Below are 27,675 nucleotides of genomic sequence, written 5' to 3' on the forward strand. Positions count from 1 at the left end.
GTTGGCTGCTGGCCGCCACGCTATTGTGACCTGACTGGCGCTGCCGCCGCGCATAATACGGGTACTGCTGGCCGCCGCGCTTATCTCTTAGTGACCCTTCGCGCTTCTGGCTCGCCGCACGCGTCTGTGATGGCTACTTTGGCCGCCACCAGCGTCTGTGACCTGCCCTAGGCTGCTACGCCACGCTGCTCTGTGGCCAGTGGCTACTAGCGCCGCATAAATAATGACCAAACTGGCCCTGCTAACGCCATATCACGTAAGAACGGCCGGCTATTTCTGGCCGCCAGCTCGCTGCTGGAGCTGCTACCGCCGCATAACTACGCCGAGACGCAACCTAGCGCCTGCGGCTACTAGCCACCACACTGCTCTGTGAACCTACTAAAAGCCACCACATGCTCTGTAACCTACTAGCCACCACACTGCTCTGTAACCTACTAGCTACTAGCCACCACACTGCTCTGTAACCAACTAGCTACTAGCCACCACACTGCTCTGTAACCAACTGGCTACTAGCCACCACACTGCTCTGTAACCAACTAGCTACTAGCCACCACACGCTCTCTGAAACTAGCTACTAGCCACCACACTGCTCTGTAAACCTACTAGCCACCACACTGCTCTGTAACCTACTAGCTACTAGCCACCACACTGCTCTGTAACCTACTAGCTACTAGCCACCACACTGCTCTGTAACCTAGCTAGCTACTAGCCACACTCTGGACCACTGCTCTGCAACCTGCTATGCTACTAGCCACCACACTGCTCTGTAACCTACTAGCTACTAGCCACCACACTGCTCTGTAACCTGCTAGCTACTAGCCAAACACTGCTCTGTAACCAACTAGCTACTAGCCACCACGCTGCTCTGTAACCAACTAGCTACTAGCCACCACACTGCTCTGTAACCTACTAGCTACTAGCCACCACACTGCTCTGTAACCAACTAGCTACTAGCCACCACACTGCTCTGTAACCTACTAGCTACTAGCCACCACACTGCTCTGTAACCAGCTATCTACTAGCCACCACACTGTCTCTGTAAGCCACACTAGCTACTAGCCACCACACTGCTCTGTAACCAGCTAGCTACTAGCCACCACACTGCTCTGTAACCAACTAGCTACTAGCCACCACACTGCTCTGTAACCAACTAGCTACTAGCCACCACACTGCTCTGTAACCAACTAGGCTACTAGCCACCACACTGCTCTGTGACCTGCTAGCTACTAGCCACCACACTGCTCTGTAACCTAGCTACTAGCCACCTGCTAACTAGACCTACTAGCCACCACTGCTCTGTAACCAACTAGCTACTAGCCACCACACTGCTCTGTAACCAGCTGGCTACTAGCCACCACACTGCTCTGTAACCAACTAGCTACTAGCCACCACACTGCTCTGTAACCAACTAGCTACTAGCCACCACACTGCTCTGTAACCTACTAGCTACTAGCCACCACACTGCTCTGTAACCAACTAGCTACTAGCCACCACACTGCTCTGTAACCTACTAGCTACTAGCCACCACACTGCTCTGTAACCTACTAGCACCAATTTGCTACTAGCCACCACACTGCTCTGTAGCCTACTAGCTACTAGCCACCACACTGCTCTGTAAACTAGCTACTAGCCACCACACTGCTCTGTAACCAACTAGCTACTAGCCACCACACTGCTCTGTAACCAACTAGCTACTAGCCACCACACTGCTCTGTAACCAACTAGCTACTAGCCACCACACTGCTCTGTAACCAACTAGCTACTAGCCACCACACTGCTCTGTAACCAACTAGCTACTAGCCACCACACTGCTCTGTAACCAACTAGCTACTAGCCACCACACTGCTCTGTAACCTACTAGCTACTAGCCACCACACTGCTCTGTAACCAACTAGCTACTAGCCACCACACTGCTCTGTAACCTACTAGCTCATGCCACCACACTGCTCTGTAACCTACTAGCTACTAGCCACCACACTGCTCTGTAACCAGCTAGCTACTAGCCACTACGCTGCTCTGTAACCAACTAGCTACTAGCCACCACACTGCTTTGTAACCTACTAGCTACTAGCCACCACACTGCTCTGTGACCTGACTAGCTACTAGCCACCACACTGCTCTGTAACCAACTGCTACGCCACACTGTCTGTACCACTAGCTGCTAGCCACCACTGCTCTGTAACCGACTAGCTACTAGCCACCACACTGCTCTGTAACCAGCTATCTACTAGCCACCACACTGCTCTGTAACCTACTAGCTACTAGCCACCACACTGCTCTGTAACCAACTAGCTACTAGCCACCACACTGCTCTGTAACCAACTAGCTACTAGCCACCACACTGCTCTGTAACCTACTAGCTACTAGCCACCACACTGCTCTGTAACCAACTAGCTACTAGCCACCACACTGCTCTGTAACCTACTAGCTACTAGCCACCACACTGCTCTGTAACCAGCTAGCTACTAGCCACCACACTGCTCTGTAACCAAGCTAGCTACTAGCCACCACACTGCTCTGTAACCAACTAGCTACTAGCCACCACACTGCTCTGTAACCAACTAGCTACTAGCCACCACACTGCTCTGTAACCAACTAGCTACTAGCCACCACACTGCTCTGTAACCTACTAGCTACTAGCCACCACACTGCTCTGTAACCACTAGCTACTAGCCACCACACTGCTCTGTAACCTACTAGCTACTAGCCACCACACTGCTCTGTAACCAACTAGCTACTAGCCACCACACTGCTCTGTAACCTACTAGCTACTAGCCACCACACTGCTCTGTAACCAACTAGCTACTAGCCACCACACTGCTCTGTAACCAACTAGCTACTAGCCACCACACTGCTCTGTAACCAACTAGCTACTAGCCACCACACTGCTCTGTAACCAACTAGCTACTAGCCACCACACTGCTCTGTAACCAACTAGCTACTAGCCACCACACTGCTCTGTAACCTACTAGCTACTAGCCACCACACTGCTCTGTAACCAGCTATCTACTAGCCACCACACTGCTCTGTAACCAACTAGCTACTAGCCACCACACTGCTCTGTAACCAACTAGCTACTAGCCACCACACTGCTCTGTAACCAGCTATCTACTAGCCACCACACTGCTCTGTAACCAACTAGCTACTAGCCACCACACTGCTCTGTAACCAACTAGCTACTAGCCACCACACTGCTCTGTAACTACTAGCTACTAGCCACCACACTGCTCTGTAACCAACTAGCTACTAGCCACCACACTGCTCTGTAACCAACTAGCTACTAGCCACCACTACTCTGTGACCACTAGCTACTAGCCACCACACTGCTCTGTAACCAACTAGCTACTAGCCACCACACTGCTCTGTAACCAACTAGCTACTAGCCACCACACTGCTCTGTAACCAACTAGCTACTAGCCACCACACTGCTCTGTAACCAACTAGCTACTAGCCACCACACTGCTCTGTAACCTACTAGCTACTAGCCACCACACTGCTCTGTAACCAGCTAGCTACTAGCCACCACACTGCTCTGTAACCAACTAGCTACTAGCCACCACACTGCTCTGTAACCAACTAGCTACTAGCCACCACACTGCTCTGTAACCAACTAGCTACTAGCCACCACGCTGCTCTGTGACCAACTAGCTACTAGCCACCACACTGCTCTGTAACCAACTAGCTACTAGCCACCACACTGCTCTGTAACCAACTAGCTACTAGCCACCACACTGCTCTGTAACCAACTAGCTACTAGCCACCACACTGCTCTGTAACCTACTAGCTACTAGCCACCACACTGCTCTGTAACCTACTAGCTACTAGCCACCACACTGCTCTGTAGCCTACTAGCTACTAGCCACCACACTGCTCTGTAACCAGCTATCTACTAGCCACCACACTGCTCTGTAACTAACTAGCTACTAGCCACCACACTGCTCTGTAACCAACTAGCTACTAGCCACCACACTGCTCTGTAACCAACTAGCTACTAGCCACCACACTGCTCTGTAACCAACTAGCTACTAGCCACCACACTGCTCTGTAGCCTACTAGCTACTAGCCACCACACTGCTCTGTAACCAGCTATCTACTAGCCACCACACGACTGCGCTAACACGAGCTACTAGCCACCACACTGCTCTGTAACCGCTGCTACTAGCCACCACACTGCTCTGTAACCAACTAGCTACTAGCCACCACACTGCTCTGTAACCAACTAGCTACTAGCCACCACACTGCTCTGTAACCAGCTAGCTACTAGCCACCACACTGCTCTGTAACCAACTAGCTACTAGCCACCACACTGCTCTGTAACCTACTAGCTACTAGCCACCACACTGCTCTGTAACCTACTAGCTACTAGCCACCACACTGCTCTGTAACCTACTAGCTACTAGCCACCACACTGCTCTGTAAACAGCTATCTACTAGCCACCACACTGATCTGTAACCACCTAGCTACAAGCCACCACACTGCTCTGTAACCAACTAGCTACTAGCCACCACACTGCTCTGTAAACAACTAGCTACTAGCCACCACACTGCTCTGTAACCTACTAGCTACTAGCCACCACACTGCTCTGTAAAATACTAGCTACTAGCCACCACACCTGCTGCTGCTAGACCCTACCTAGCGTACTAGCCACCACACTGCTCTGTGACCTACTAGCCACCACACTGTCACCTGCTAGCTACTAGCCACCACACTGCTCTGTAACCTACTAGCTACTAGCCACCACACTGCTCTGTAACCTACTGCTACTAGCCACCACACTGCTCTGTAACCTACTAGCTACTAGCCACCACACTGCTCTGTAACCTACTAGCTACTAGCCACCACACTGCTCTGTAGCCAACTAGCTACTAGCCACCTAACAGCTAGCTCTTGCACCCTGAGACTAGCTACTAGCCACCACACTGCTCTGTAACCAACTAGCTACTAGCCACCACACTGCTCTGTAACCTACTAGCTACTAGCCACCACACTGCTCTGTAAAAACTACTAGCTACTAGCCACCACACTGCTCTGTAACCTACTAGCTACTAGCCACCACACTGCTCTGTGACCTACTAGCCACCACACTGTCTGTAACCTGCTAGCCACCACCTGCTCTGAACCTACTAGCTACAGCCACACTGCTCTGTGACCTACTAGCCACCACACTGCTCTGTAACCTACTAGCCACCACACATGCTCTGTAACCAACTAGGCTACTAGCCACCACACTGCTCTGTAGCCTACTAGCTACTAGCCACCACACTGCTCTGTAACCAACTAGCTACTAGCCACCACACTGCTCTGTAACCAACTAGCTACTAGCCACCACGCTGCTCTGTAACCAACTAGCTACTAGCCACCACACTGCACTGTAACCAACTAGCTACTAGCCACCACACTGCTCTGTAACCAGCTGGCTCTGTGCCACCAGCTCTGTGACCTACTAGCTACTAGCCACCACACTGCTCTGTAACCTACTAGCTACTAGCCACCACACTGCTCTGTAACCAACTAGCTACTAGCCACCACACTGCTCTGTAACCAACTAGCTACTAGCCACCACGCTGCTCTGTAACCAACTAGCTACTAGCCACCACACTGCCCTGTAACCAACTAGCTACTAGCCACCACAATGCTCTGTAACCTACTAGCTACTAGCCACCACACTGCTCTGTAACCTACTAGCTACTAGCCACCACACTGCTCTGTAACCTACTAGCTACTAGCCACCACACTGCTCTGTAACCTACTAGCTACTAGCCACCACACTGCTCTGTAACCAGCTACCTACTAGCCACCACACTGCTCTACGACCTACTAGCCACCACACTGCTCTGTAACCTACTATCCACCACACTGCTCTGTAACCTACTAGCTACTAGCCACCACACTGCTCTGTAACCAGCTACCTACTAGCCACCACACTGCTCTGCGACCTACTAGCCACCACACTGCTCTGTAACCTACTAGCCACCACACTGCTCTGTAACCTACTAGCTACTAGCCACCACACTGCTCTGTAACCAGCTAGCTACTAGCCACCACACTGCTCTGTAACCAACTAGCTACTAGCCACCACACTGCTCTGTAACCAACTAGCTACTAGCCACCACACTGCTCTGTAACCAACTAGCTACTAGCCACCACACTACGCTGTAGTTACTAGCTACTAGCCACCACACTGCTCTGTAACCAGCTAGCTACTAGCCACCACACTGCTCTGTAACCAACTAGCTACTAGCCACCACACTGCCCTGTAACCAACTAGCTACTAGCCACCACACTGCTCTGTAACCAACTAGCTCCTAGCCCCCACACTGCTCTGTAACCAACTAGCTCCTAGCCACCACACTGCTCTGTAACCTACTAGCTACTAGCCACCACACTGCTCTGTAACCTACTAGCTACTAGCCACCACACTGCTCTGTAGCCTACTAGCTACTAGCCACCACACTGCTCTGTAACCAGCTATCTACTAGCCACCACGCTGCTCTGTAACCAACTAGCTACTAGCCACCACACTGCTCTGTAACCAACTGGCTACTAGCCACCACGCTGCTCTGTAACCAACTAGCTACTAGCCACCACACTGCCCTACTAACTGCTAACACCCACTGCTAGCTACTAGCCACCACACTGCTCTGTAACCTACTAGCTACTAGCCACGACACTACTCTGTAGCCTACGAGCTACTAGCCACCACACTGCTCTGTAACCAGCTATCTACTAGCCACCACACTGCTCTGTAACCAGCTATCTACTAGCCACCACACTGCTCTGTAACCAACTAGCTCCTAGCCACCACACTGCTCTGTAACCTACTAGCTACTAGCCACCACACTGCTCTGTAACCTACTAGCTACTAGCCACCACACTACTCTGTAGCCTACTAGCTACTAGCCACCACACTGCTCTGTAACCAGCTATCTACTAGCCACCACACTGCTCTACGACCTATTAGCCACCACACTGCTCTGTAACCTACTAGCCACCACACTGCTCTGTAACCTACTAGCTACTAGCCACCACACTGCTCTGTAACCTACTAGCTACTAGCCACCACACTGCTCTGTAACCAGCTAGCTACTAGCCACCACACTGCTCTGTAACCAACTAGCTACTAGCCACCACACTGCTCTGTAACCTACTAGCTACTAGCCACCACACTGCTCTGTAACCTACTAGCTACTAGCCACCACACTGCTCTGTAACCTACTAGCTACTAGCCACCACACTGCTCTGTAAACAGCTATCTACTAGCCACCACACTGATCTGTAACCACCTAGCTACAAGCCACCACACTGCTCTGTAACCAACTAGCTACTAGCCACCACACTGCTCTGTAAACAACTAGCTACTAGCCACCACACTGCTCTGTAACCTACTAGCTACTAGCCACCACACTGCTCTGTAAAATACTAGCTACTAGCCACCACACTGCTCTGTAACCTACTAGCTACTAGCCACCACACTGCTCTGTGACCTACTAGCCACCACACTGCTCTGTAACCTACTAGCCACCACACTGCTCTGTAACCTACTAGCTACTAGCCACCACACTGCTCTGTAACCTACTAGCCACCACACTGCTCTGTAACCTACTAGCTACTAGCCACAACACTGCTCTGTAACCAACTAGCTACTAGCCACCACACTACTCTGTAGCCTACTAGCTACTAGCCACCACACTGCTCTGTAATCAGCTATCTACTAGCCACCACACTGCTCTGTAACCAACTAGCTACTAGCCACCACGCTGCTCTGTAACCAACTAGCTACTAGCCACCACACTGCTCTGTAACCAACTAGCTACTAGCCACCACACTGCTCTGTAACCAACTAGCTCCTAGCCACCACACTGCTCTGTAACCTACTAGCTACTAGCCACCACACTGCTCTGTAACCTACTAGCTACTAGCCACCACACTACTCTGTAGCCTACTAGCTACTAGCCACCACACTGCTCTGTAACCAGCTATCTACTAGCCACCACACTGCTCTGTAACCAACTAGCTACTAGCCACCACACTGCTCTGTAACCTACTAGCTACGAGCCACCACACTGCTCTGTAACCAACTAGCTACTAGCCACCACGCTGCTCTGTAACAAACTAGCTACTAGCCACCACACTGCCCTGTAACCAACTAGCTACGAGCCACCACAATGCTCTGTAACCTACTAGCTACTAGCCACCACACTGCTCTGTAACCTACTAGCTACTAGCCACCACAATGCTCTGTAACCTACTAGCTACTAGCCACCACACTGCTCTGTAACCTACTAGCTACTAGCCACCACACTGCTCTGTAACCAGCTACCTACTAGCCACCACACTGCTCTACGACCTACTAGCCACCACACTGCTCTGTAACCTACTAGCCACCACACTGCTCTGTAACCTACTAGCTACTAGCCACCACACTGCTCTGTAACCAGCTAGCTACTAGCCACCACACTGCTCTGTAACCAACTAGCTACTAGCCACCACACTGCTCTGTAACCTACTAGCTACTAGCCACCACACTGCTCTGTAACCTACTAGCTACTAGCCACCACACTGCTCTGTAACCTACCAGCTACTAGCCACCACACTGCTCTGTAAACAGCTATCTACTAGCCACCACACTGCTCTGTATAGAGCTATCTACTAGCCACCACACTGATCTGTAACCAAGTAGCTACTAGCCACCACACTGCTCTGTAACCAACTAGCTACTAGCCACCACAATGCTCTGTAACCAACTAGCTACTAGCCACCACACTGCTCTGTAACCTACTAGCTTCTAGCCACCACACTGCTCTGTAAAATACTAGCTACTAGCCACCACACTGCTCTGTAACCTACGAGCTACTAGCCACCACACTGCTCTGTGACCTACTAGCCACCACACTGCTCTGTAGCCTACTAGCTACTAGCCACCACACTGCTCTGTAACCAGCTATCTACTAGCCACCACACTGTTCTGTAACCAACTAGCTACTAGCCACCACACTGCTCTGTAACCTACTAGCCACCACACTGCTCTGTAACCAACTAGCTACTAGCCACCACGCTGCTCTGTAACCAACTAGCTACTAGCCACCACACTGCCCTGTAACCAACTAGCTACTAGCCACCACACTGCTCTGTAACCAACTAGCTCCTAGCCACCACACTGCGCTGTAACCTACTAGCTACTAGCCACCACACTGCTCTGTAACCTACTAGCTACTAGCCACGACACTACTCTGTAGCCTACGAGCTACTAGCCACCACACTGCTCTGTAACCAGCTATCTACTAGCCACCACACTGCTCTGTAACCAACTAGCTACTAGCTAACACACTGCTCTGTAACCAACTAGCTGCTAGCCACCACACTGCTCTGTAACCTACTAGCTACTAGCCACCACACTGCTCTGTAACCTACTAGCTACTAGCCACCACACTGCTCTGTAACCAGCTATCTACTAGCCACCACACTGCTCTGTAACCAACTAGCTACTAGCCACCAGGCTGCTCTGTAACGAACTAGCTACTAGCCACCACACTGCCCTGTAACCAACTAGCTACTAGCCACCACACTGCTCTGTCACCAGCTATCTACTAGCCACCACACTGCTCTGTAACCAACTAGCTACTAGCCATCACACTGCTCTGTAACTGACTAGCTACTAGCCACCACACTGCTGTGTGAACCAACTAGCTACTAGCCACCACGCTGCTCTGTACCCAAATAGCTACTAGCCACCACACTGCTCTGTAACCTACTAGCTACTAGCCACCACACTGCTCTGTAACCTACTAGCTACTAGCCACCACACTACTCTGTAGCCTACTAGCTACTAGCCACCACACTGCTCTGTAACCAGCTATCTACTAGCCACCACACTGCTCTGTAACCAACTAGCTACTAGCCACCACACTGCTCTGTAACCAACTAGCTGCTAGCCACCACACTGCTCTGTAACCTACTAGCTGCTAGCCACCACACTGCTCTGTAACCTACTAGCTACTAGCCACCACACTGCTCTGTAACCAGCTATCTACTAGCCACCACACTGCTCTGTAACCAACTAGCTACTAGCCACCACACTGCTCTGTAACCAACTAGCTACTAGCCACCACACTGCTCTGTAACCAACTAGCTACTAGCCACCACACTGCTCTGTAACCTACTAGCTACTAGCCACCACACTGCTCTGTAACATACTAGCTACTAGCCACCACACTGCTCTGTAACCTACTAGCTACTAGCCACCACACTGCTCTGTGACCTACTAGCCACCACACTGCTCTGTAACCTACTAGCCACCACACTGCTCTGTAACCTACTAGCTACTAGCCACCACACTGCTCTGTAACCTACTAGCTACTAGCCACCACACTGCTCTGTAACCAGCTAGCTACTAGCCACCACACTGCTCTGTAACCAACTAGCTACTAGCCACCACACTGCTCTGTAACCTACTAGCTACTAGCCACCACACTGCTCTGTAACCTACTTGCCACCACACTGCTCTGTAACCTACTAGCTACTAGCCACCACACTGCTCTGTAACCTACTTGCTACTAGCCACCACACTCTCTGTAACCAACTAGCTACTAGCCACCACACTGCTCTTTAACCTACTAGCTACTAGCCACCACACTGCTCTGTAACCTACTAGCCAACACACTGCTCTTTAACCAGCTAGCTACTAGCCACCACACTGCTCTGTACCCATCTAGCTACTAGCCACCACACTGCTCTGTAACCAACTAGCTACTAGCCACCACACTGCTCTGTAACCTACTAGCTACTAGCCACCACACTGCTCTGTAACCAACTAGCTACTAGCCACCACACTGCTCTGTAACCAACTAGCTACTAGCCACCACACTGCTCTGTAGCCTACTAGCTACTAGCCACCACACTGCTCTGTAACCAGCTATCTACTAGCCACCACGCTGCTCTGTAACCAACTAGCTACTAGCCACCACACTGCTCTGTAACCTACTAGCTACTAGCCACCACACTGCTCTGTAACCAACTAGCTACTAGCCACCACACTGCTCTGTAACCAACTAGCTCCTAGCCACCACACTGCTCTGTAACCTACTAGCTACTAGCCACCACACTGCTCTGTAACCTACTAGCTACTAGCCACCACACTACTCTGTAGCCTACTAGCTACTAGCCACCACACTGCTCTGTAACCAGCTATCTACTAGTCACCACACTGCTCTGTAACCAACTATCTACTAGCCACCACACTGCTCTGTAACCAACTAGCTGCTAGCCACCACACTGCTCTGTAACCTACTAGCTGCTAGCCACCACACTGCTCTGTAACCTACTAGCTACTAGCCACCACACTGCTCTGTAAACAGCTATCTACTAGCCACCACACTGCTCTGTAACCAACTAGCTACTAGCCACCACACTGCTCTGTAACCAACTAGCTACTAGCCACCACACTGCTCTGTAACCAACTAGCTACTAGCCACCACACTGCTCTGTAACCTACTAGCTACTAGCCACCACACTGCTCTGTAACCTACTAGCTACTAGCCACCACACTGCTCTGTAACCAGCTAGCTACTAGCCACCACACTGCTCTGTAACCAACTAGCTACTAGCCACCACACTGCTCTGTAACCTACTAGCTACTAGCCACCACACTGCTCTGTAACCTACTTGCCACCACACTGCTCTGTAACCTACTAGCTACTAGCCACCACACTGCTCTGTAACCTACTAGCTACTAGCCACCACACTGCTCTGTAACCAACTAGCTACTAGCCACCACACTGCTCTTTAACCTACTAGCTACTAGCCACCACACTGCTCTGTAACCTACTAGCCAACACACTGCTCTTTAACCAGCTAGCTACTAGCCACCACACTGCTCTGTACCCATCTAGCTACTAGCCACCACACTGCTCTGTAACCAACTAGCTACTAGCCACCACACTGCTCTGTAACCAACTAGCTACTAGCCACCACACTGCTCTGTAACCTACTAGCTACTAGCCACCACACTGCTCTGTAACCAACTAGCTACTAGCCACCACACTACTCTGTAGCCTACTAGTTACTAGCCACCACACTGCTCTGTAACCAGCTATCTACTAGCCACCACACTTCTCTGTAACCAACTAGCTACTAGCCACCACACTGCCCTGTAACCAACTAGCTACTAGCCACCACACTGCTCTGTAACCAACTAGCTCCTAGCCACCACACTGCTCTGTAACCTACTAGCTACCACACTGTAGACTCTCCTATTGTCTATTGTAATCTGGTCTGCTGTCATATAGACTCTCCTATTGTAATCTGGTTTGCTGTCATGTAGACTCTGGTCTCCTATTGTAATCTGGTCTCCTATTGTCTATTGTAATCTGGTCTCCTATTGTCTAGTGTAATCTGGTCTCCTTTTGTCTAGTGTAATCCGGTCTCCTATTGTCTATTGTAATCTGGTCTCCGATTGTCTAGTGTAATCTGGTCTCCTATAGTCTATTGTAATTTGGTCTCCTATTGTCTAGTGTAATCTGGTCTCCTATTGTCTAGTGTAGTCTGGTCTCCTATAGTCTATTGTAATCTGGTCTCCTATTGTCTATTGTATTCCGGTCTCCTATTGTCTAGTGTAATCTGGTCTCCTATTGTAATCTGGTCTCCTATTGTCTAGTGTAATCTGGTCTCCTATTGTCTAGTGTAATCTGGTCTCCTATAGTCTATTGTAACCTGGTCTCCTATTGTCTATTGTAATCCGGTCTCCTATTGTCTAGTGTAATCTGGTCTCCTATTGTCTAGTGTTATCTGGTCTCCTTTAGTCTACTGTAATCTGGTCTCCTATTGTCTATTGTAATCTGGTCTCCTTTAGTCTACTGTAATCTGGTCTCCTATTGTCTATTGTAATCTGGTCTCCTATTGTCTATTGTATTCTCGTTTTGTAATCTGACCCCTTCCATTCTGTCTTCTCTCTAGGAGTTATCTGTGATGAAGCAGGTTCTGCTCAGTATGAGGTCCAGAGAGTCCCAGTCCCTCCAGGATCCTGTTGGGGCTGGGACCGGGCTGGCCTTCAGCAGACCCAAACACCTCAGCAGAACCACAGAGGAGGATGAGCAGAACCCTCACAGACACAGACCCAAACCCACCGTGTTCGTGAGTGTTCACCCTTCACACCCACACGGGTTAATACTGCAACACACCCACCCACACAGGTTAATACTGCAACACACCCACCCACACGGGTTAATACTGCAACACGCCCACCCACACGGGTTAATACTGCAACACGCCCTCCCACACGAGTTAATACTGCAACACGCCCACCCACACGGGTTAATACTGCAACACGCCCACCCACACGGGTTAATACTGCAACACGCCCACCCACACGGGTTAATACTGCAACACACCCACCCACACGGGTTAATACTGCAACACACCCACCCACACGGGTTAATACTGCAACACACCCACCGACACGGGTTAATACTGCAACATACCCACCCACACAAAACCCTATTCCCTATATAGTGCACTACTTTAGACCAGGGCCCTATAGAACCCGATTCCCTATACCCTCCTCCAGTAGACCAGTCCTCCGGTAGGCCAGTCCTCCAGTAGACCAGTCCTCCGGTAGATCAGTAGACCAGTCCTCCAGTAGACCAGTCCTCCAGTAGACCAGTCCTCCGGTAGACCAGTCCTCCGGTAGACCAGTCCTCCGGTAGACCAGTCCTCCGGTAGACCAGTCCTCCGGTAGACCAGTCCTCCAGTAGACCAGTCCTCCAGTATTTTTGAGTAATTCAAAGCTCAATGCATCACCAGCCGTATTACCAATAAAGTAACATTTCCCCTGGACTAACTCATGTTCTCTCTCTCTCTTCCAGACCAATCAAGAAGCTCCTGAATGGTACAGGAAAGTCAAGTTCCAGCCTGAATGACCAATGAGTGGCCTTACAGGTGGTGCAGATGGGATTTGTGTAGACACTCCAAACTGGTTTTATTTACACTACAGTATTGGTAATAGTATATCTTTGTGTCTTGTACTGTACTGTTGTAATCGGTTGACTTGCTACAACTTTTTAATATAAAAATCTGTCAAACTACACTTCAGATTTCTGTTTTGCTTGGCATTGGCCCTAGCCCTGACCTTAACCCTAGCCCTGACCCTATCGGTGACCCTAGCCCTGACCCTATCGGTGACCCTAGCCCTGACCCTATCCCTGACCCTATCGGTGACCCTATCCCTGACCCTATCCCTATCCCTGACCCTAGCGGTGACCTTAGCCCTGACCCTAGCCTTAACCCTAGCCCTGACCCTAGCCCTGGTCTTAACCCTGACCCTAGCCCTGACCTTAGCCCTGACCCTAGCCCTGACCCTATCCCTGACCTTAGCCCTGACCCTAGCCCTGACCCTAGCGGTGACCCTAGCCCTGGCCTTAACCCTGACCTTAACCCTGACCCTAGCCGTGACCCTAGCCCTGACCCTAGCGGTGACCCTAGCCCTGGCCTTAACCCTGACCTTAACCCTGACCCTAGCCGTGACCCTAGCCCTGACCCTAGCCCTGACCCTATCCCTGACCCTAGCGGTGACCCTAGCCCTGACCCTAGCCCTGACCCTATCGGTGACCCTATCCCTGACCTTAACCCTGACCCTAGCGGTGACCCTAGCCCTGACGCTAGCCCTGACCCTATCGGTGACCCTAGCCCTGACCCTAGCCCTGACCCTATCGGTGACCCTAGCCCTGACCCTAGCCCTGACCCTATCGGTGACCCTAGCCCTGACCCTATCTATCGGTGACCCTAGCCCTGACCCTGTCGGTGACCCTAGCGGTGACCCTAGCCCTGACCCTAGCCCTGACCCTAACCCTGGCCCTAGCCCTGACCCTAGCCCTGACCCTAGCCCTGACCTTAGCCCTGACCCTAGTGGTGACCCTAGCCCTGACCCTAGCCCTGACCCTATCCCTGACCCTAGCCCTGGCCCTAGCCCTGACCCTAGCCCTGACCTTAGCCCTGACCCTAGCGGTGACCCTATCCCTGACCCTAGCCCTGACCCTATCCCTGACCCTAGCCCTGGCCCTAGCCCTGACACTAGCCCTGACCTTAGCCCTGACCCTAGCGGTGACCCTAGCCCTGACTCTGAGGATCACAGCATATACTGTAAATGAAATGTAGCCCAGTTGTTGAGTAGAACTGATTATTCTGAAAACACACCAACAACCTGTATCCTTTTAAGTGGTTGTGCAACAGAAACTTCTAATTACACCTGAATCAACACTGTAGTTTAACTGTTAGTCGTCTAGTAGAGGGGACAGCAGCTCAGGCAGCACCTCCTCCTCCTCCTCCTCCTGAATCAACACTGTAGTTTAACTGTTAGTCGTCTAGTAGAGGGGACAGCAGCTCAGGCACCTCCTCCTCCTCCTCCTCCTCCTCCTCCTGAATCAACACTGTAGTTTAACTGTTAGTCGTCTAGTAGAGGGGACAGCAGCTCAGGCAGCACCTCCTCCTCCTCCTCCTCCTCCTCCTCCACCTGAATCAACACTGTAGTTTAACTGTTAGTCGTCTAGTAGAGGGGACAGCAGCTCAGGCAGCAACTCCTCCTCCTCCTCCTCCTCCTGAATCAACACTGTAGTTTAACTGTTAGTCGTCTAGTAGACGGGACAGCAGCTCAGGCACCTCCTCCTCCTCCTCCTCCTCCTGAATCAACACTGTAGTTTAACTGCTAGTCATCTAGTAGAGGGGACAGCATCTCAGGCAGCACCTCCTCCTCCTCCTCCTGAATCAACACTGTAGTTTAACTGTTAGTCGTTTAGTAGAGGAGACAGCAGCTCAGGCAGCACCTCCACCTCCTCCTCCTCCTCCTCCTGAATCAACACTGTAGTTTAACTGTTAGTCGTCTAGTAGAGGGGACAGCAGCTCAGGCAGCACCTCCTCCTCCTCCTCCTCCTGAATCAACACTGTAGTTTAACTGTTTGTCGTCTAGTAGAGGGGACAGCAGCTCAGGCAGCACCTCCTCCTCCTCCTCCTCCTCCTCCACCTGAATCAACACTGTAGTTTAACTGTTAGTCGTCTAGTAGAGGGGACAGCAGCTCAGGCAGCAACTCCTCCTCCTCCTCCTCCTCCTCCTGAATCAACACTGTAGTTTAACTGTTAGTCGTCTAGTAGAGGGGACAGCAGCTCAGGCAGCACCTCCTCCTCCTCCTCCTCCTGAATCAACACTGTAGTTTAACTGTTAGTCGTCTAGTAGAGGGGACAGCAGCTCAGGCACCTCCTCCTCCTCCTCCTCCTCCTCCTCCTGAATCAACACTGTAGTTTAACTGTTAGTCGTCTAGTAGAGGGGACAGCAGCTCAGGCAGCACCTCCTCCTCCTCCTCCTCCTCCTCCTCCACCTGAATCAACACTGTAGTTTAACTGTTAGTCGTCTAGTAGAGGGGACAGCAGCTCAGGCAGCAACTCCTCCTCCTCCTCCTCCTCCTGAATCAACACTGTAGTTTAACTGTTAGTCGTCTAGTAGACGGGACAGCAGCTCAGGCACCTCCTCCTCCTCCTCCTCCTCCTGAATCAACACTGTAGTTTAACTGTTAGTCATCTAGTAGAGGGGACAGCATCTCAGGCAGCACCTCCTCCTCCTCCTCCTGAATCAACACTGTAGTTTAACTGTTAGTCGTTTAGTAGAGGAGACAGCAGCTCAGGCAGCACCTCCACCTCCTCCTCCTCCTCCTCCTGAATCAACACTGTAGTTTAACTGTTAGTCGTCTAGTAGAGGGGACAGCAGCTCAGGCAGCACCTCCTCCTCCTCCTCCTCCTGAATCAACACTGTAGTTTAACTGTTTGTCGTCTAGTAGAGGGGACAGCAGCTCAGGCAGCACCTCCTCCTCCTCCTCCTCCTCCTCCACCTGAATCAACACTGTAGTTTAACTGTTAGTCGTCTAGTAGAGGGGACAGCAGCTCAGGCAGCAACTCCTCCTCCTCCTCCTCCTCCTCCTGAATCAACACTGTAGTTTAACTGTTAGTCGTCTAGTAGAGGGGACAGCAGCTCAGGCAGCACCTCCTCCTCCTCCTCCTCCTGAATCAACACTGTAGTTTAACTGTTTGTCGTCTAGTAGAGGGGACAGCAGCTCAGGCAGCACCTCCTCCTCCTCCTCCTCCTCCTCCACCTGAATCAACACTGTAGTTTAACTGTTAGTCGTCTAGTAGAGGGGACAGCAGCTCAGGCAGCAACTCCTCCTCCTCCTCCTCCTCCTCCTGAATCAACACTGTAGTTTAACTGTTAGTCGTCTAGTAGAGGGGACAGCAGCTCAGGCACCTCCTCCTCCTCCTCCTCCTCCTCCTGAATCAACACTGTAGTTTAACTGTTAGTCATCTAGTAGAGGGGACAGCATCTCAGGCAGCACCTCCTCCTCCTCCTCCTGAATCAACACTGTAGTTTAACTGTTAGTCGTCTAGTAGAGGGGACAGCAGCTCAGGCACCCCTCCTCCTCCTCCTCCTCCTCCTCCTGAATCAACACTGTAGTTTAACTGTTAGTCATCTAGTAGAGGGGACAGCATCTCAGGCAGCACCTCCTCCTCCTCCTCCTGAATCAACACTGTAGTTTAACTGTTAGTCGTTTAGTAGAGGAGACAGCAGCTCAGGCAGCACCTCCTCCTCCTCCTCCTCCTCCTCCTCCTGAATCAACACTGTAGTTTAACTGTTAGTCGTCTAGTAGAGGGGACAGCAGCTCAGGCAGCACCTCCTCCTCCTCCTCCTCCTCCTCCTCCTCCTCAATCAACACTGTAGTTTAACTGTTAGTCGTCTAGTAGAGGGGACAGCAGCTCAGGCAGCACCTCCTCCTCCTCCTCCTCCTCCTCCTGAATCAACACTGTAGTTTAACTGTTAGTCGTCTAGTAGAGGGGACAGCAGCTCAGGCAGCACCTCCTCCTCCTCCTCCTCCTCCTCCTCCACCTGAATCAACACTGTAGTTTAACTGTTAGTCGTCTAGTAGAGGGGACAGCAGCTCAGGCAGCACCTCCTCCTCCTCCTCCTGAATCAACACTGTAGTTTAACTGTTAGTCGTCTAGTAGAGGGGACAGCAGCTCAAGCAGCACCTCCTCCTCCTCCTCTCTGCTATTTGATTTGTTAGACGAAGCCAAGAAGTCATTGGCTTTTAAAAATAGAAATGGTACGCATACCTTGATGTTTTCAGGCTCATGTTCTTATCGGTGTCGTATTATTGAGCCCGTCTGTCCGTCCTGAATTTCTTCAATTACTCCCTCCGTCTCTCCCTCCCTCCCTCCGTCCTTCCCTCCTTTCAAAGTTTCCTTTCTATATTTCTGAGCTGGGACATCCGTTCCAGAACATTCTATGTGTTGGTGGTGAATGATCGTTAACTTATTCTGTGTATTGGAGATGAATGATCACCCGTCCATCACTACTCTGGACGGCTCTGACTTAAAATACGTGGACAACTACAAATACCTGGGTGTCTGGTTAGACTGTAAACTCTCCTTCCAGACTCACATTTAGCATCTCCAATCCAAAATTAAATCTAGAATCGGCTTCCTATATCGCAACAAAGCATCCTTCACTCACGCTGCCAAACACCCTCGTAAAACTGACCATCCTACCGATCCTCGACTTCGGCGATGTCATTTACAAAATAGCCTCCAATACCCTACTCAACAAACTGGATGCAGTCTATCACAGTGCCATCCGTTTTGTCACCAAAGCCCCATATACTACCCACCACTGCGACCTGTATGCTCTCGTTGGCTGGCCCTCGCTTCATACTCGTCGCCAAACCCACTGGTTCCAGGTCATCTACAAGACCCTGCTAGGTAAAGTCCCACCTTATCTCAGCTCACTGGTCACAATAGCAGCACCCACCTGTAGCATGCGCTCCAGCAGGTATATCTCACTGGTCATCCCCAAAGCCAATTCCTCCTTTGGCTGCCTTTCCTTCCAGTTCTCTGCTGCTAATGACTAGAACAAACTGCAAAAATCTCTGAAGCTGGAGACTCATATCTCCCTCACTAGCTTTAAGCATCAGCTGTCAGAGCAGCTCACAGATCACTGCACCTGTTCATAGCCCATCTGTAAACAGCCCATCTATCTACCTCATCCCCATACTGTATTTATTTATCTTGCTCCTTTGCACCCCAGTATCTCTACTTGCACATTCATCTTCTGCACATCTACCATTCCAGTGTTTAATTGCTATATTGTAATTACTTCGCCACCATGGCCTATTTATTGCCTTAACTTACCTCATTTGCACTCACTGTATATAGACTTTTTGTTTTCTTTTGTTCTACTGTATTATTGACTGTATGTTTGTTTATTCCATGTGTAACTCCGTGTTGTTGTTTGTGTCGCACTGCTTTGCTTTATCTTGGCCAGGTCGCAGTTGTAAATGAGAACTTGTTCTCAACTAGCCTACCTGGTTAAATAAAGGTGAAATACATTTTCTGGTCGGCAGGTTTATCACCCTGGTCAGCGGTTCCATCACCCTGGTCAGCAGTTCCATCACCCTGGAGTCAGCAGTTCCATCACCCTGCTCAGCGGTTCCATCACCCTGGTCAGCGGTTCCATCACCCTGGAGTCAGCGGTTCCATCACCCTGGTCAGCGGTTCCATCACCCTGGTCAGCGGTTCCATCACCCTGGAGTCAGCGGTTCCATCACCCTGGTCGGCGGGTTTATCACCCTGGTCGGCGGGTTTATCACCCTGGTCGGCGGGTTTATCACCCTGGTCAGCGGTTCCATCACCCTGGTCAGCTGGTTTATCACCCTGGTCGGCGGGTTTATCACCCTGGTCGGCGGGTTTATCACCCTGGTCAGCGGTTCCATCACCCTGGTCAGCGGGTTTATCACCCTGGTCGGCAGGTTTATCACCCTGGTCAGCGATTCCATCACCCTGGTCAGCAGTTCCATCACCCTGGTCAGCAGTTCCATCACCCTGGTCAGCGGGTTTATCACCCTGGTCGGCAGGTTTATCACCCTGGTCAGCGGGTTTATCACCCTGGTCAGCGGGTTTATCACCCTGGTCAGCGGTTCCATCACCCTGGTCGGCGGGTTTATCACCCTGGGAAGTTGGTTTATTACCCTGGTCAGCGGTTCCATCACCCTGGTCGGCGGGTTTATCACCCTGGTCGGTGGGTTTATCACCCTGGGCAGTGGGTTTATCACCCTGGGCAGCGGGTTTATCACCCTGGTCAGCGGGTTTATCACCCTGGTCAGCGGTTCCATCACCCTGGTCGGCGGGTTCATCACCCTGGGCAGCGGGTTTATCACCCTGGTCAGCGGGTTTATCACCCTGGGCAGCGGGTTTATCATTTTTTTTACATTTTTTTGTAAAATGTAAAATGGGTTTACCAATGTAAAATGGGTTTATCACCCTGGGCAGCGGGTTTATCACCCTGGTCAGCCACTGACTTTCTCAACTAGTTCTAGTATTGTCAATGAAACTTTAAAATACCTTCAATATAAAAATATGTAAACTGGGAAGAATCATTCAAGAATATGAATAATTAAAGGGAATATTTACTCTGTGAGCCCTGAGAAGAAACGTGTGGACTATAGTTTAATATTCCCAGTAGGCACATTCCACAGAATGTACATACATATGATAAATAAAAATGATTTTATTTGGTGTTGATAGAAAATGTTCTTGAAGCCCTGGGGGAAGGGGGAAACCCCTGTGAAATGATGCAGGTCAAAGCTTGGGAACATGAAACATGGTGAGTATGAGGATAATACTGTGCTGTCCTTGGTATATGTTTAACCTAGCTAGATATTCAGTGAACAGGGCTTTAGGGAGAGAAGCCCTCTGTGAAAGGGGGGTCTCGGTGCCTGGGGAGCTGTTTTACTGTTGTTCTACAGAAGCCTTTTGACGGTGTATGAGCCGTTCTGTTCTGTCTTTATTTTGTTGGCCACGCCCTGCCTCTCTCTTTTTGGAAACACTAAACCGACTGAACCTGCCCCACGCCCGCCTTGCTTCCTCCTCTCATCGCATGACTTGACATGGATAGAAAAGAGCACAAGCTCTGAACTATTACCAACAGACTCCAGTCCTACCGAACCGAGACAAGTGGATAACCCAGTCAGACGGGATAGCTGACTAGACCACACACAGACAGACAGATCACAGCCTTGAATTTACATCGCTACAGTCTGTTCTCTCATGCACCGTCCCGTTTCATCTGTCGCCTCTGCCGTTATTGTTATATGATTATTATTGCGGCCGTTTGCACCTTGTTATTCTGGTGTGGGAGGGGGAGTAAATGTATATGGCCGCGACGCTGATCCCGATGAGCGCTGGGACCGGGACCGGGTCCGGGACCGGGCAGGACGAGATGTTCTACACCCTGCAGAAGCCCATGCTTTCGGAAGGCTTCCCGGCCGAGGAGTCGGCTCTGTTCGGTTTCGATCCCAAGAACGTAGTGACGGAAAGGAGTGGACAGAGTGAATACACGCAGCAGGTAATGTAGTGTCAGTCAGTGTTGGCTGTTGTTTAGCTCAGAATGGGCGAGGTTGGTAGCATGTTGCAAAGCACCAGTCTGTCTGTTTCGCTGTCATAGGGAATTCATACTATAATAATACATGGACAGGAGATTGACGCTTTAATTGTGCGGAATAATAATGTCTCCAGATTTTTTTTTGTTTGTTTTGGTCGTAAGTATTTTTATCATTCAATGTGTAGGCCTATGGGTCGGGACACAGCAGGAGGATTACATGATAGGGAACAAGATCGTAGGGACGGCAGGTAGCCTAGTGGTTAGAGCGTTGGACTAGTAACTGAAAGGTTGCTTGATCAAATCCCCGAACTGACAAGTTAAAAATATGTCGTTCTGCCCCCTGAACAAGGCAGTTAACCCACTGTTCCTAGGCTGTCATTGTAAATAAGAATTTGTTCATAACTGACTAGTTAAATACATTTTTTTTAATAGCAAAACGCATTTAGCGCATAGTTCATTGGAGCTGGTAGGACAGGCAGCTATGCCAGTTGCTCACAATTGGTTTCTTGGCTCCCATTCCCATCAACAACTGACTCCGTCCTATTCCATCTACTCTCTAAAGCGCGGTGCGGGATCCGGACCCAACCCGATATAGTAGGTAGAAACTTCCCAGCAATGTCGACAGACAGCCCGACCGCCTTAATCGGAAAACACTTGTGACAGATATATACATGACCAGTTAACAGCTGGACGATCTAAACGACAGAAATAGAAAAGCTTTCCTTCAGCCAGCAAGTTATTGCGTAAAGAACAGGACAGAGCAGTTACTTTGTAGAGACAAGGGGGTGTTTTCCTTCCATTTCCTTCATTAGTTGGATGTTCTTTTAATGAGTTATTTATGTGGAGCCTTAATAAGAGTTTATTATGGTGTGTGTGTTTTCCCCCCACTGAGCTGAGGGAATGGAGAGTCAGATTCATTCCTTCATCATGACCACCTGTCAGTAGGCTGCTGTCCCAAATGGCACCCTATTCCCTATGTAGTGCACTACTTTTAATCACAGCCAACCTATCTATGGGTGCCGTTTTAGGAAGCAGATAGTGCCTGTTTAAAGCCCTCTGGTCTGGTTGGTGTGAGTACAGTTTACAGCTGAGGGGGGAATGTGGCAACAGCTCACTGAAGGCTACTTGATAAATGTTTGACTGGTGACTCTGTCTCTCTGTCTGTCCTATCAAACATTACTACCGGACTCCTCATCCCACTGGCCACCACATAGTTTCAGCGTGACACATTCAAACACTGGTTCTGAACTCTTAAATGGATTATACAGATGTAGTATCTTAATTTGATCACTCTTTTCTTGCGGAGAATTTCCCTGCATGAAAAACCCATTTTTATTTTTTTATTTAACCTTTATTTAACCAGGTAGGCTAGTTGAGAAGAAGTTCTTTATTTAACCAGGTAGGCTAGTTGAGAACAAGTCCTTTATTTAACCAGGTAGGCTAGTTGAGAACAAGTTCTCATTTACAACTGCGACCTGGTCAAGATAAAGCAAAGCAGTGCGACACATACAACAACACAGAGTTACACATGGAATAAACAAACATGCAGTCAATAATACAGTAGAAAAAAGACAAATCTAAATACAGCGAGTGCAAATGAGGTAAGATAAGGGAGGTAAGGCAATAAATAGGCCATGGTGACGAAGTAATTACAATATACCGACACACAAAAACAGTATTGCAGTTTTCATGTAGTCTACTTTCGGGCCAGCTAATAACCTATCGACCGATCAAGTAACATTACTTGATGTTCAGATCCTATTGCTGCAGGATTATTTCACTGTGACAATATAGGTCAAATTAAGATTCTACATCTGTATGAGGTTTGAAATTATTGATACATTTGAATTAGACGTGACGAAATTTGTTGGTACCGCTCCACAAAAAACTAAAAATTTAGAATTTTCTCTGAAATACTTTTGTCAGTTTCAAGTTAATTGCCATCCATCATTTGTTTATTCCATATTTAATAGAAATCAGCTTTTGATTTTTTTTTATTCAACATAATATTGTAAATAATAAAACAAAATGACATGGACACAAATGATGGGACCCTTAACCTAATATTTTGTTGCACAACCTTCAGAGACAATCACTGCAATCAAATGTTTTCTGTAGCTCTCAATGAGACGTCTGCACCTGTTAACAGGTAGTTTTGGCCCACTCTTCCTGAGCAAACTACCCCAGCTGTCTCAGGTTTGATGGGTACCTTCTGCACCTGTTAACAGGTAGTTTGGCCCACTCTTCCTGAGCAAACTGCCCCAGCTGTCTCAGGTTTGATGGGTACCTTCTGCACCTGTTAACAGGTAGTTTGGCCCACTCTTCCTGAGCAAACTGCCCCAGCTGTCTCAGGTTTGATGGGTACCTTCTGCACCTGTTAACAGGTAGTTTGGCCCACTCTTCCTGAGCAAACTGCTCCAGCTGTCTCAGGTTTGATGGGTACCTTCTGCACCTGTTAACAGGTAGTTTTGGCCCACTCTTCCTGAGCAAACTGCCCCAGCTGTCTCAGGGTACCTTCTGCACCTGTTAACAGGTAGTTTGGCCCACTCTTCCTGAGCAAACTGCCCCAGCTGTCTCAGGTTTGATGGGTGCCTTCTGCACCTGTTAACAGGTAGTTTGGCCCACTCTTCCCGAGCAAACTGCCCCAGCTGTCTCAGGTTTGATGGGTACCTTCTCCAGACTGTAAGATTCAACTCTTTCCATAGATGTTCGATAGGATTCAGATCAGGACTCATTAGAAGGCCACTTCAGAATAATCCAATGGTTTTGTTCTTATTTATTCTATGGGTTTGTTTAGCTGTGTGTTTTGGGTTATTATCCTGTTGGAGGAAGAGATTTCTCACACTGGGCAGTACGTTTCGCATCCAGAATGCCTTTGATAGTCTTGAGATTTCATTGTGCCCCTGCACAGATTCAAGGCACCCTGTGCCAGGCGCAGCACAGTGGCCCCAGAACATAACCCGAGCCTCCTCCATGTTTCACTGTGGGAGTGATGTTCTTTACTTTGAAAACTTTATTTCTTCATCTGTGAACATAGAGCTCATGTGACTTGCCAAAAAAAGGCTCCAGTTTTGATTCATCAGTACAAAGGACATTCTCCCAGAAGCATTGTGGCTTGTCGATATGCACTTTAGCAAATTCCAGTCTGCCATTTAAAAAAAAAAAGAAGTTTTTCTTTCAAAAGTGGAGTCCTCCTGCATCTTCTTCTATGGAACTGACACTCGCTCAAAAAAAGCGCGAAACACCTTGGAGTTCAGCTTGTATCTCTTTTTCAGTTATCCTTTGTTCTTCTTCTACAATTCACACTATCTTTCTGTTCAATCTGAGGTCGATTTTTATTTGTAATTTTTTTCTCCCCCCTCTCTTGCGGCCGCGCCCTGGGAAGTTGGCTACAGTTCCATGGATCTTAAACTTCTTCTTCTTCAATAATATTTGCAACTGTTGTCACAGGAACATCAAGCTGCTTAGAGATGGTTTTGTAGCCTTTACCTTTATCATGCTCGTCTATTATTTTCTAACTGATCTCCTCAGACAAATGTCTCCTTTTTCTTTCTCTGGTCCATGTTCAGTGTGGTCCACACAATGATACCAAACAGCACAGTGAATACTTTTCTCCATTTTAAATAGGCTGAATGACTGATTACAAGATTGGAGACGTGTGTGTGTGTGTGTGTGTGTGTGTGTGTGTGTGTGTGTGTGTGTGTGTTACTAATTAAATAAACTAATTAGTTTGAAATATTCTACTATAATCCAATTATTTATCAGATTTTGTAAGGGGAACCAACAAATGTGTCCAAGCCATTATAGAATATCTTTATAGAAGAAGAAATAATTCATCTCTTTTCACAGCTTCTTTGCTTTATTCTGACACACCAAAGACATGCAAGTATACATGATTTAAAATAGCTTTTAATTTCACCACTTTTCAGGAGGAATTAAGCATTATTTCAATGAGCTGTAAGGGTACCAACACATTTGAACACGTCTGTAAATGATTGAAGTTAATGTAGATACCTGAACGTATTCTTCCTATCCATAATGCAGCATGTTGATGATATTGATTTGTATCACTTGATGATCAAAGATGATCAATTAAAATATTGTTTCACTATCAAGTTAATTAAAACCAAATCAATTAAAATATTGTTTCACTATTAAGTTAATTAAAACCAAATCAATTCAAATATTGTTTCACTATTAAGTTAATTAAAACCAAAATCAATAAAAATATTGTTTCACTATTAAGTTAATTAAACCAAAATCAATTAAAAGATTGTTTCACTATTAAGTTAATTAAACCAAAGTGAAATTGCAAAACATCTTGATTATTTTTCCATTTACATTCGAAATAGAGATTTGGTTCAGAATGAATAATGAGCCAACCTTTTTAAGTAAGTCTGTCTGTTTTTGTCTCTCTCTCCTCAGACAGGGAAGAGTGAGCTGGATAAGTACCTCTCCCCCCAGACGCACCTCCTGACGCCCCATCTTGACCCTCCAGAGCAGAACAAGTCTCGGCGGGACAGTGCCTCTGTGATGGATAATTTCTTTGGGGACGACCAGGGTGGATCTCCTTACAGCATCAACATGAACGTCTTCCTACCCGACCTGGCCTACCTGAGGATGGGCTTGTGTCGGCCGGCACGCTCGGGGCCTGGGGGTAACGGTGGAGGCATGGGCCAGCAGGTCAAAACAGAACCACCTTCTTCCTCCTCTCCCTTCGCCCATCCTCATCCTCACTGCCCCAGCAGCAGCGTCCACGGTAACAGCATCAGCCTTTCCATGGTAACGTCGGTGTCTTCTTCTTCTTCGTTACCAGAGTTCACTAGCGTGTTCAGCCCGTCGGGTGACGGTGACCCGACCTCTGACGCCGTGGCAACGGGCGGTTCTGTTTACGTGAAGGAGGAGCTGGGGTCGTTCGATCTGCCACACGACGACTCTCTGTTCCAGCTGCTCTCTGCAGAGCTGGACTCCGCCCCTCTCGCGCCCATGCATCACCACGGCAACAATGCTCATCACCGGGCGGTGCAGCATCACGGGGTTTCCGGTCACTCGCCCGTCATGCACACCTTCCACGACCTACACTTAGCCGCCCAGGCCCAGCAGCAGCAACACCAACAACTACAGACTGCCAAGTCAAGCTACTGTGGTGGGCTGCACAGCGTGGGGGGGGCCTACCCTCACCCTCACTTCCTCCAGCAGCCCCAGCATCATCAGGCCAAGGCCTCCTACCTGCCCCCATCTCCTCCCAGCTCAGAGCCCAGCTCCCCAGATCGTCAGAAGGACCTCCTTCAGAACCTCTCCCCTCCCCCTTCCTATGCCGCCACTATCGCCTCCAAGCTGGGAGTCAGCGTCTCCCCCTGTCTTTCCCCCACCGGTGTGGCTCGGCCCCCAGCCTCGAGTCTAACTCAAGCCCCAGGCTCCGGCCCAGCTCCAAGCCTGAACCAGTCCGTCCAAGTCCGTTACAATCGCAGGACCAACCCAGACCTAGAGAAGAGAAGGATACATCACTGTGACTTCCCAGGTCAGGACTTCTCCCTCCCTCCCTCCCTCCCTCTCTCAGCTGCAGAGCTTTACTTTAGGTTTACTTTCTAATGTGTGTTGGTAGTCTATTTCAGTGTAGTCATGAAGACTTGTTCCTAGCTCACATGCAATACGTTGTTTACCATCAATTAGCTCAGTGTCTGTAGGTCTATAGTGTCCTGTGTTATGGTTGGTGGTCTGATTAGCTCAGCGTCTGTAGTGTCCTGTGTTATGGGTGGTGGTCTGATTAGCTCAGTGTCTGTAGGTCTATAGTGTCCTGTGTTATGGGTGGTGGTCTGACTAGCTCAGTGTCTGTAGGTCTACAGTGTCCTGTGTTATGGGTGGTGGTCTGACTAGCTTAGTGTCTATAATGTCCTGTGTTATGGGTGGTGGTCTGATTAGTTCAGTGTCTGTAGTGTCGTGTGCTATGGGTGGTGGTCTGACTAGCTCAGTGTCCTGTGTTATGGGTGGTGGTCTGATTAGCTCAGTGGTCTGATTAGCTCAGTGTCCTGTGTTATGGGTGGTGGTCTGACTAGCTCAGTGTCTTGTGTTATGGGTGGTGGTCTGATTAGCTCAGTGTCTGTAGGTCTATAATGTCCTGTGTTATGGGTGGTGGTCTGATTAGCTCAGTGTCTACAGTGTCCTGTGTTATGGGTGGTGGTCTGATTAGCTCAGTGTTCTGTGTTATGGG

At 49.3% G+C, this 27,675-nt stretch overlaps 1 protein-coding gene across 1 annotated transcript in view; it reads left to right on the forward strand.

Annotated features, from left to right (window-relative positions):
• The first annotated feature begins 20,820 nt into the window (after positions 1-20,820).
• LOC106592652 (Krueppel-like factor 5) overlaps positions 20,821-27,675 on the forward strand; it is a 137,408-nt gene continuing 130,553 nt past the window's right edge. The window contains exons 1-2 of the mRNA XM_045714013.1: positions 20,821-21,428; positions 25,890-26,985. Coding sequence (XP_045569969.1) covers positions 21,231-21,428; positions 25,890-26,985 — 1,294 coding nt within the window. The 5' untranslated portion in view covers positions 20,821-21,230. The remainder of the gene's footprint in view (positions 21,429-25,889; positions 26,986-27,675) is intronic.

This window comes from Salmo salar, unplaced genomic scaffold (genome assembly GCF_905237065.1).
Source record: "Salmo salar unplaced genomic scaffold, Ssal_v3.1, whole genome shotgun sequence".
Lineage (NCBI taxonomy): Eukaryota > Metazoa > Chordata > Actinopteri > Salmoniformes > Salmonidae > Salmo > Salmo salar.